Below are 11,418 nucleotides of genomic sequence, written 5' to 3' on the forward strand. Positions count from 1 at the left end.
CCCCCCCCCCATTCCACCTCCCCCCCCCCAACTCTCCACCCCCACCCCCCCAATCTCCTCCCCCCCCCAATCTCCTTCCCCCCCAATCTCCTTCCCCCCCCCAATCTCCTTCCCCCCCAATCTCCTCCCCCACCCCCACACTCATCTCCTCCCCCACCCCAATCTCCTCCCACCCCAATCTCCTCCCCCCCAATCTCCTCCCCTCCCCAATCTCCTCCCCCCCAATCTCCTCCCCCCCCCAATCTCCTCCCCCCCCAATCTCCTTCCCCCCCCCCAATCTCCTTCCCCCCCCAATCTCCTGCCCCCCCCAATCTCCTCCCCCCCCAATCTCCTCCCCCTCCAATCTCCTTCCCCCCCCAATCTCCTCCCCCCCCCAATCTCCTTCCCCCCCCAATCTCCTTCCCCCCCCCAATCTCCTCCCCCCCCCAATCTCCTCCCCCCCCCAATCTCCTTCCCCCCCCAATCTCCTTCCCCCCCCAGTCTCCAACCCCCTTCCCCCCCCCCAATCTCCTCCCCCCCCAATCTCCTTCCCCCCCACCCAATCTCCCCCCACCCAATCTCCTCCCCCCCAATCTCCTCCCCCCCAATCTCCTCCCCACCCAATCTCCTCCCCTCCCAATCTCCTCCCCCCCAATCTCCTACCCCCCCAAAATCTCCTTCCCCCCAAAATCTCCTTCCCCCCAAAATCTCCTTCCCCCCAAAATCTCCTTCCCCCAAATCTCCTTCCCCCAAAATCTCCTTCCCCCCAAAATCTCCTTCCCCCCAAAATCTCCTTCCCCCCAAAATCTCCTTCCCCCCAAAATCTCCTTCCCCCAAAATCTCCTTCCCCCCAAAATCTCCTTCCCCCCAAAATCTCCTTCCCCCCAAAATCTCCTTCCTCCCCAAAATCTCCTTCCCCCCCAAAATCTCCTTTCCCCCCATCTCCTTCCCCCCATCTCTTTCCCCCCATCTCCTTCCCCCCATCTCTTTCCCCCCATCTCCTTCCCTCCCATCTCCTCCCCCCTTCCTCATTTCTCCCCCTTCTCCCCTTTATCCCCTTCTCCCCCCTCCCCCTTCTCCCCCCTCCCCTTCTCCATCATCCCTTCCCCTTCTCCCCATCCCTCCCCCTTCCCTCCCTCTGTTCCCCCCCTCTCTCCCTCTACCTCCCTCCCTCCCCCTCCCCTCGCTGTCAGAAACACAGACACTGACAGACAGAGAATGAGAGACACACACAGATAGATAGAGACACTGACAGAGACACACTGGGCGGGGGGGGGCATCCCAGCACGCTGTTGGAGGGCTCCCGGTGCTGCAGTCGGTAAATAGAAAATGTTTAATTTATTGATTTTTTAAAAAAAATTATTTCTTATTAATTTTTTTTGATTGATTTATTGGTTGATTTATTGATGTATTCATCATTTATTATTGATGATGGCTCTTTATTTGTAAAACTGAAGTGTTTAATGTTTGTAAACTTCCCTTTAAACCCCCCCCCCCCCCACCATTCCCTACGCCTGATTTGTAACCTACGCCTGATTTTCTAAAGTGTCGACAAGGTTTTTTTGAGCGTACAAAAATCTTCACTTACTCCATTCTAAGTTAGTTTGGAGTAAGCTTTCACTCATGAAACTTTGAAATCAGGCGTAAGTGGCCGGACACACCCCCTTTTGAAAAAAAAAATTCTGTTCCAAAGTGAAACTGTTCTAACTGATTAGAACTGGAGCAAACTAAATGACGAGAATTCCGATTTCTAAGATACTCCGTTCTACACCAGTTGCTCCTAAAAATCAGGAGCAAATCATGTGGAAACTTGGGGCCAATATATGTTGTATAAATAGATTACTATACAGTGAAATGACTGAGCATGGAATCTATTCCACTCCTGAGGAAAGCTCGTAACTCTCATGTTTCAACACTTGAGTTGTCAGCTCTTCCCTTCTCATGAATTCCACAGTTCCCCACTGTATAACCTCTATTTTCTTTGTAGCCTTTTTGTGTCAACTGTGGCTCAGTGGGTAGCACATTCTCCTCTGAATCAGAAGGTTGTGGTTTAAGTCCCACGCTAGGAATTTGAGCATATAACTCTAAGCTGACACTCGAGTGCAGTGCTGGGGGAGTGCTGCACTGTCGGAGGGTGCCGCCTTTCAGATGAGGTGTTAAACCGAGACCCCACCTGCTCCCTCAGGTGGAAGTAAAAGATCCCATGGCACTATTTTGAAGAAGAGCAGGTGAGTTATCCCCGGTGTCCTGGCCAATATTTAGCCCTTAATCAACATAACAAAAACAGATTATCTGGCCATTATCACATTGCTGTTTGTGGGAGTTTGCTGTGTGCAAAATGGAGCCGCATTTCCCACATTCCAACAGTGGCTACACTCGAAAAGTACTTAATTGACTGTAACACGCTTTCTCTCTTACTTTAGTATTCGACACATTGGCTGCATTTATTTGTAACACCTAAAGCTCTGATTGGGTCTGCTTGATCACATGATCTGATTGCTGATTGGTCCCCTTGGTAGATAAGCCATACCCAGCAGTTTCTCTGCAATGTGTGATTAGAACCACCCTACCAATGTAATCAGTGACTTCGCAAAGTGTAATTCGAGCCTTTCTGGCTGCCGACTCCAGACAGAACAGAGCTCACTCTCATGAGTTAATACCTTCTCCCACCCCCAAACAAGTTCCTTCCCCACTGCAAAGTTCCTGACCTCTCTTCTCTCCCCCCAGCCCCACACTCACCCCCTCCCCCGCCATAGAAGGGGCATTGTGTGTGGGTCATGGATTGTTAACAGGTTTATTGGGTATGAATTGATAGTGACAGTGTCATTACTTCCAGATTTCATTAAATTTTACCATTTGGATAATGTTCTCACTCACAACCCCCCCTAGACCTGGAGCACATTCTTCCGCCATCCCCACTTTGCTCTCAGTACTCTATCTCCCGCCCCTCCCCACTGAGTTCCTGACCATCTCTCTTCCCCCTCCGTTAGTCCCTCTCTCTCCCATCCCCCATCTCTCTCCCTCTCTCCGACCCCCTCCCTCTCTCCGACCCCCTCCCTCTCTCCGACCCCCTCCCTCTCACCGACCCCCTCCCTCTCTCCGAGCCCCCCCCTCTCTCCGAGCCCCCCCCTCCTCTCCGACCCCCTCCTTCTCTCCGACCCCCTCCTTCTCTCCGACCCCCTCCTTCTCTCCGACCCCCTCCCTCTCTCCGACCCCCTCCCTCTCTCCGACCCCCTCCCTCTCTCTGACCCCCTCTCCCTCTCTCCGACACACTCCCCTCCCCCTCTCTCCGACACACTCCCCTCTCCCTCTCTCCGACCCACTCCCCTCCCCCTCTCTCCGACCTCCCCCTCTCTCCGACCCCCTCCCCTCCCCCTCTCTCCGACCCCCTCCCCTCCCCCTCTCTCCGACCCCCTCCTCTCCCCCTCTCTCCGACCCCCTCCCCTCCCCCTCTCTCCGACCCCCTCCCCTCCCCCTCTCTCCGACCCCCTCCCCTCCCCCTCTCTCCGACCCCCTCCCCTCCCCCTCTCTCCGACCCCCTCCCCTCCCCCTCTCTCCGACCCCCTCCCCTCCCCCTCTCTCACCGACCCCCTCCCCTCCCCCTCTCTCACCGACCCCTCCCCTCTCTCTCTCTCTGACCCCCTCCCCTCCCCCTCTCTCTCCAATCTCTCTCCCTCCCCTCTCTCTCTCTCCGACCCCCTCCCCTCCCCCTCTCTCGCCGATCTCTCTCCCTCCCCCTCTCTCGCCGATCTCTCTCCCTCCCCCTCTCTCGCCGATCTCTCTCCCCCTCTCTCTCCGATCTCTCTCCCTCCCCCTCTCTCTCCGATCTCTCTCTCCCTCCCCCTCTCTCTCCGATCTCTCTCCCTCCCCCCCTCTCTCCGATCTCTCTCCCTCCCCCTCTCTCTCCGATCTCTCTCCCTCCCCCTCTCTCTCCAATCTCTCTCCCTCCCCCTCTCTCTCCGATCTCTCTCCCTCCCTCTCTCTCTCCGATCTCTCTCCCTCCCCACCTCTCTCCGATCTCTCTCCCTCCCCCTCTCTCTCCGATCTCTCTCCCAACCCATCTCTCTCCCTCCTCCTCGCTCTCCGATCTCTCTTCCTCCCCCTCGCTCTCCGTCCCCCTCCCCTCCCCCTCTCTCTCTCCAATCTCTCTCCCTCCCCCTCTCCCACCCACCCATCTCTCCCACCCCCCACTCTTCCCTGATCTCTACCTCTCTCTCTCTCTCTCTCTCTCTCTCTCTCTCTCCCTCTCTCTCTCCCTCCGATCTCTACGTTCTCTCAGTAAAATTCTTTTACTATTTCCAACAAGCTTTTTTTTCACTGCACAAACTCAGAGGTGCAGTGCAATCCGAGTTCCTCAAAATAAGAAATATCCAGCAACTGCAGAACACAAGGCCTTCTGATTTACACATGGTACTTGCATCAGTCTTCCAGAAAGGATAACAAGGGGCATATTTTAGAGAGGTTATTTTATGTGCTTCCTTTATTAATGACACTGTCATAAACAATGCACTTTATATCAGAAATCGTATATCAGATTATTCCAATGAGGGGCTGCTATATCTTGTATTCTTATATCGTTACATGACCATAACTCAATGGAGTCTAGTAGAACTACTACAATCTTCGTGAATTAGCTCTAAAATACTTAGCCTTAGGTTACAGAAATGATATGTTTGTTACAATAATGCATTTACTTCTTGGCTTCAGGCAGTGCAAGACAGTATCAATCACTTTTACAGCCTGGAAGGATGCCCTCAATAGAAACCACTGTATAATATTAAATCACCAATAGTGCTGGCAGTGAAATGGTTAATTTTAATGGGTCACTGATGACATGATGCTGTCTATCACAGACATTCTACATGAAAGGGAGCCAGCAGACCTTGCCTTGCATTTTTACCACTTCTTATTTGATCAACTTCTTTTGCTTTTAACAGTCACTGTGCATTTTTACCACTCTGTGATTCAATCCCCAAAGGTACCGGAAGTGCACTTCACATTCCCCTAGATAGATTCTCAATGTGTAGTCAATTTTAGTCGGAATTTCTGCTTCATAAACGTCCAAGGGAATGTGTCTGTGCATTCTACTTCTGCTTTTATCACCTTGCTCATATGATCTGAAAAGCAATTTATTACAGATCCTCAAATGCATTTCAGCATCAATGTGATTTGTATATGTTATTCTTGCTATTTCTATTTACATATTAATTTTATGTTTCTTATTTTTACTTTTGTATTTTGCCGCTTTCTTTGAAAGACTTGCCAACTAAATCAAAATCTTTTATTTCTCCTGTCATAGAAAACAGGCGTGTTCCTTTGGAGAGGTCACGTTCCCGTCACAATGGAAATGTGACATTTGCATGATCCCAGGGTGCCAAAGAACTGAAGTTTGAAGATTATTTTTCCACCAGCCCTTGGGAATCGGAGTACCTCGAAACTGTAGTGCAGGCAATGATCTGTAAGGGCTGGGAAGAGAAGATCCAAAGGAATCATGAAAATGTTATGTCTGAGACTGTCCAGCATTGAACACTCTGTTGACCCTTAAGAAACTCTTAACTTTTATATTCCCACTAACTGACCTAGAATTGCAAGTTGTTGCAAAATTCATTTCAATAAATTTTGTATTTGTTTTGCAAAAAAAAGAGAAAGAAAGCTTGGAATACCAATTTGGCACGTTACTCTTCTGATTCGTTTCTGTTTTCTGTTTGTAAGTTAGAGTGTATGCTTTACACAAGTAAACTCAAAATAACTCTGCTTTGAGGCCATGGAATATTACCGAAATAACCAAAGTCTGAACACACCCAGCATATCAACTGTGGCAAAATAGTCCTTTTTTTCTCTCTTCTTTTGGGAGGATTTATTTTAGATTTACGTTTAGCTCTAAAAGAAGTATTTTTCTTGAGCAAAAATATTTTCTAATTATGCACTTGTATGTACTTTATATGCATATTTTCTGGAAAAAAATGATGAATACAGCATTCTTATTTTGTCACTGCCTATAACAAAAGACTGACATCTGTTAAGAAGTAAGACTGTATTAAATGTGTTCTCTTAAGTCACATGCAAAACACATTGATTCAGTATGAGTTGTTTTAATATCATGTAGTTATTGCACAGTTAGCTTACTTGCAGTGGGAGTTTGTTCATATCCACATTGTGCAATAACAATACAAAAACACCCATGCTTGTTTTATAGAAATTAAGATTTTGAAAATTGCATATTAAAATGCATTCTATTTAAACAGTTTTTAAAAAGTATTATAAGCATATTTCAAAAGTAGTTGAGATTTGTGTTTAAATGATCAGACCAATTAAATACTCATTTAAAACTTAGTAAGCAGTTTATATGTTAGCAAATATCTTCACTGGAGCATCATAATTACAAATAGTGAACGGCATGCCAAATCCATTAAAATATATAGAAGAGGTGTGTTGTAAATGAATTTGCAAATACTTAACACAGAGTTACTTATATAAAAGAAAATAGAATGTATATCAGCACAATACCTAAAAATAAAATCGATATTATTGGGAATGTTGTCACTTATAGTGTTTTCAGTACACGTACAACACCTGCTTTCTTCTCCATTCAGAGTTCTTTTTAAAATTACAAGTGAATTCTAGTACTGTGAAAACAAGTTGTCTCAGTATATCAGAACAAATCTTCATCTTGTAGTCATCCTGAACGGCCCCATTGTTTCTGACTGACCCCTTTCCCCCTACAATGCTGCTGCTTTTGTTTTCAGACCACTGGGCCAGACATACCCTTTTGTTGATGGAAATATTCAATTCATATTCTAATTATGCCTGAGACTGGTCGTCTTCCTACCACAGATGTTGTCTGGGTGATGTGTTGAGTGATGTTTAACGCTTTCGCTGACGGTACTTATTCCCTGAGGCAAACAACTGTGCTGATGATTCTCAACCTTATCTGTGGAATTTTTTTGTTTTTAGGATCTTCTTTTCGTCATGGGGTTGCTGTTATATTCCCCATTTCCTTTTTTTTCTTCTTAAAGGCTATGAGTCAATAATGGGGATGTAATTTTGCCATGGGCTAGTATTCTCAGAATTGCGAGGGAGAAATATGACTTTTTACCAGCCTGCTGCAGCTCTGTCTCCAAGGCCTATTGTCCAATGTATGTATTATGTGTGTCCCTCTGTTTAAAAGCACCATCAGGAAAGATGTGTACAATTTAGTTCCAAACGCCAGAAGGAAATTTTGCCTTTGAGAGATTTCAACTTGGGAGGCAGCTAAACAAATGGCAATGACAGAATATACAATAGTGAGTAAGCCTCCTCAAATCGGCAGCCCATTACAAAAAGTTCAGCTAGAATTACCCTGCAAATCAACCAAAGAATCGAGCAAAGGCAGTGGTTGGAGGAAATTCATGATGTTAGATGGATGACACTAGATTCCTCTGCAGCCGGAACAAGCATGGAAGAAGTATGCAACACGATCCAGATTGTGGGGGGGGAGGGAAGCACTTGCAGAAAATTGGGTCTGGGATTGATCTGGCATTGTACAGCTCTGAGTAATTTTGTGGTGGCAAAAAGAAAATTCAGGGTAAGGAAACATCAAAGCTGCTGCCTGTAAATTAAATAAAACATTATTGAATGAGCTTCCTAGCAGCACAGAGCCTTTGACCCATGTGACAAAATTACATCCCTAAATTTCATGAGTTCTTCCTTTGTAAGAGATATAAAAAAAAAGTTAAGGCAGCTGTTTCCTATTTTCATGTTCTTGCAGGCCACATGTAATTGCAGATCCTCCTTCGACCAGAAACATGGGATGGTCGGCGCCACGGATTTCCATGTGGTCCTATCAATGATGCTCCATGATTGGCCAACATTCACATGGGGAGACTGTCTAGTTCCATTGCTAAGATAAACTGAAACTTATCCAAATGAGTTTAAGATTCAAGGGAAGGCAGAGTCTAGGACTGAAACCCATACACTTTTGCTAAGAAGGCAAAAGTTCTGCCTCAGTAGATACTCCTAAAATTCATTGCATGCCAACACGACTCTTCAAAGAGAAGCCTGGTGAAGTAATATTGAATATACTGACAGAGAAGCCCAGTAAACATGCGCATTTCATTAAACATAATTTCAGACATTTTGAAACTTTTAAACCTTGTCTATTCATTGTATAATGAATTATTTAAAGAAATTCTTGATGTAAGCATGAAATGCATCTTAACCCTGTGGCCTTGATATCAGTTCAGAGATAACCTGTCAGCCTATAGAAAACATTATCAAAATTTAAATGGTTTAATTTTTCAATCTTCCCCACCACTCAAGACTTATTTTCTACTTGCACGTAATTCTGTTTTAGCATGATTGCGTAAGATAAAGCTACTGGCTGATTTTTGCAGCACATTGTGTTTGGCATTTTTTAATTTAATGGGAAAAAAATGACTTGCATTTCTCTCGCGCCTTAACGACCTCAGGACGTCCCAAAGCGTTTAATTGAGCTGAGTAATCACTTTGGGATTTTTTGCAGATGGCCCACAGCATAAAATCGCCACAATTTGCTACAGGGGGAAGTGTTTTCATTTCTATCTCCTTTACTATTTACTTTTTCATCATTAATTTGCTCGAGTTACATATGTTTTATATATATATATCAATTAATATGAAAACCTACATGGTTTGTGGCGCAGTGATGTCACTTACACAGTGATGTTCACAAAGTGGGTAAGTTGTCTTGTAAAACTTTTTGTGCAAGTTACCTTGATTTCTGTTACATGATTGAAATCAGTATGTTTTTGTAGGTCTGATTTTTGGTGGTTTTAATATTTGATACATTTGTACAACAGGATTTATTTGGAAACCGCTTGCTGGAGCTATGTATTAAATTCCATGTGTTACAGTGAATCCATGCATAACTGAAGACCTGTTTATGATGTAAGAATCAATAAAAATAAATCTAAAAATACGCAAATTATTATATAATATAATGTAAATGCATTGGAGTGCACAGGTACATTTTACTCAAATGCACTAGAAATGTTTGACAATTCTCCTACCTCTGGTTCCATTCTGAACCAGTCAGTAGGCCTTAAAAATTGAGGAGGAAAAATGAAATGAAGCATTGGCAGGTGATGAAGTTAGATTTTTAGATGCATGATCATTGACTATACGTGTTTATGAAGTATATTTTTATTGCTGATGTTCATTATTGTTACAATAAAATAATTGGTGAATTTTAAAACAAAACTATTTTTCTTCTGGAAGATTTTTTTTAGATTTATTGCAAGACCAAATTTTGTGGGAGGATTTCTAATGTCACACCTGTCTGCTTGGAACCTCCATATTTTAATATTATGGGTTGTTTAATGAGCTGCTCATATCGCTTTATAGTTATGAAATAGTCCTGCATTCTGAATTTAAATTGGTTGTGGAATACCAAGGTCACATTTATCGACAGTTATCAAGATGTTGGATGTTCCCTAAAGATTTAGACCAGTATTTTTTTAAGACTATGACAATATGTTTTGACAACATTATCATTTGAAAAGTTGAATTTAATATGTGAAACATAAAAAAATACAATCTTTATTACATTTATTGCAGTTTTCATCGGGATTTATTTATCTGCAAAAATTGGAAGTAATGTTGCACATCTCTTATATACATACAGTAAAGTCATTTGTTCATTAAGTTGAATACAGATGATGGATTAGTGCTCGCTGTAGATAATGCACTAATAAAATGTGTTTCACCATGTAAGATTAGTTTGAATGTGAATCTGCCCTCGGCAGAGTAGCATGCTTTGCTGGGTTAGCAAAGAGATACTAACGGATTTTGTACAGCTCATTTTTATTTGAAGGCATTTATTTAAATAATTCTGAAAATCCTCTTGTATATGCTTTAAAATGATGAGAATTATGTTTGCTAAATGGGACAACTGCAATATGTGTTATTTTGAGTAGTAATACAAGATGAGACAGCCACTGGGGGTTAAGGTAGTTGTGGCCACCCACTCTCGTGGCCAGATGGCCCTGCCAATTTTGACGGCCGGACCTTACTTGCATGCGATTGACAGATGTTGGAAGCATCGGTAGGCAGCCTTCTTGGATACAAAAAAAAATTAAAATATGATTAAAAAGCTCAATGGAATTGTTGGTCTTTATCTCAAGAGGGCAGAAATACGAAGGGGTGGCAGTTATGTCCTAGCTGCACAGAGCTCCTATCTGGATTACGGCATTCAGTTCTGGGCTGCACCTCAGGAAGGACATATTGACCTTGGAGGCGATACAGCGCAGATTCACCAGCAAAATACTGGGGCTAAAAGAATTAATTATGAGGTTGCATGTTGCATAGACTAGGCTTGAATATAGAAGATTAAGGGGTGATGTAATTGATGTGTTCAAGATGGTTAAAGGATTTGATAGGATAGTGTTAGAATATTGACCATTACTGGTTAATCATCTTCCCATTTAGACCCTGCCTTACAGCAAGTTAAAATGTCTTGTGACGTAATAGCTGAGCTTGAAGGTAACAGGTTTTGTTTTGGAACAAACTGAAGAACCAGACACTTACAGATCAGAGGAGAGGACAATAACAAGCCTGTAAGTCAGAGATGGAGGTCGTGGAGATTAACAGTTGGTAGCGTGGCGTCAGCTTGGTGGGGTAATAAGGACAGAAATCTGTAGGTGCAGCCCAAGGTAGCCAAGTAATATAAAGGTAGAGCCTATTGTCTCCAAACATTAAAACTCTCAGAGCAATCGGAAGTCCATTTGCCATAATTGTAGCCCGTGAAGGTCAAGTCTGTTCCTCTTGAACTTTGTGGAGGAAACAAGTTATGTTAATTGATTGTCATTTAAAGTAATACTGTAGAGCAGTTGTTTAGAATAATACTGTTATTAGTCATCATATCAAAGCTTATTGTTTAAAACCTCTCTGGCCTGAATCAAATGGAAGTTATTGTTGCAGGACTAACAACCCTTAGTTGCGAACGTAGCCACAGGAAATCTGCCAGCACCTGGCTTTCCTGCATGGGCCTGAGTTAAAAGCTTAAAAATAACAAGTGTTAAGAGATTGGTTGGTTGCAACTTGAGAAAGATGGGGAATAATTGGTTGTGATCGAGTTATAAACGGAAGGCTATGCCTCAGCAAATGTAAATCAGAAAGAGAATAATTGGCTGTGAATGAGACGGTAGCTAATCCCACAAGTAAAAGAAACAAGAATGACATGTGTATCGAAGAACTCATGTTCAACAATCCACAATTATGTGGAAAATTCGTTCGAGTCAAGCATCCCCTTGATTGAGCAAACTGAAAGCTAGGGGAGTTGATTAACACACTAAGATTGACTATGAAAGTAAACTAGCACGAAATATAAAAACGAACAGCAAGAGTTTCTATAGGTATTTAAAAAGGAAAAGAGTGTGTTGTGTCTTTACACACTACAGCAAATCAACACGAGGCTCATACTGG

At 43.7% G+C, this 11,418-nt stretch overlaps 1 protein-coding gene across 1 annotated transcript in view; it reads left to right on the top strand.

Moving 5' to 3' along the window:
- LOC139266142 (protein diaphanous homolog 2) overlaps positions 1-8,914 on the top strand; it is a 403,303-nt gene extending 394,389 nt beyond the window's left edge. The window contains exon 12 of the mRNA XM_070883986.1: positions 5,279-8,914. Coding sequence (XP_070740087.1) covers positions 5,279-5,343 — 65 coding nt within the window. The 3' untranslated portion in view covers positions 5,344-8,914. The remainder of the gene's footprint in view (positions 1-5,278) is intronic.
- The last annotated feature ends 2,504 nt before the right edge of the window (positions 8,915-11,418 follow it).

The sequence above is a fragment of the Pristiophorus japonicus genome, chromosome 6 (genome assembly GCF_044704955.1).
Source record: "Pristiophorus japonicus isolate sPriJap1 chromosome 6, sPriJap1.hap1, whole genome shotgun sequence".
NCBI lineage: Eukaryota > Metazoa > Chordata > Chondrichthyes > Pristiophoridae > Pristiophorus > Pristiophorus japonicus.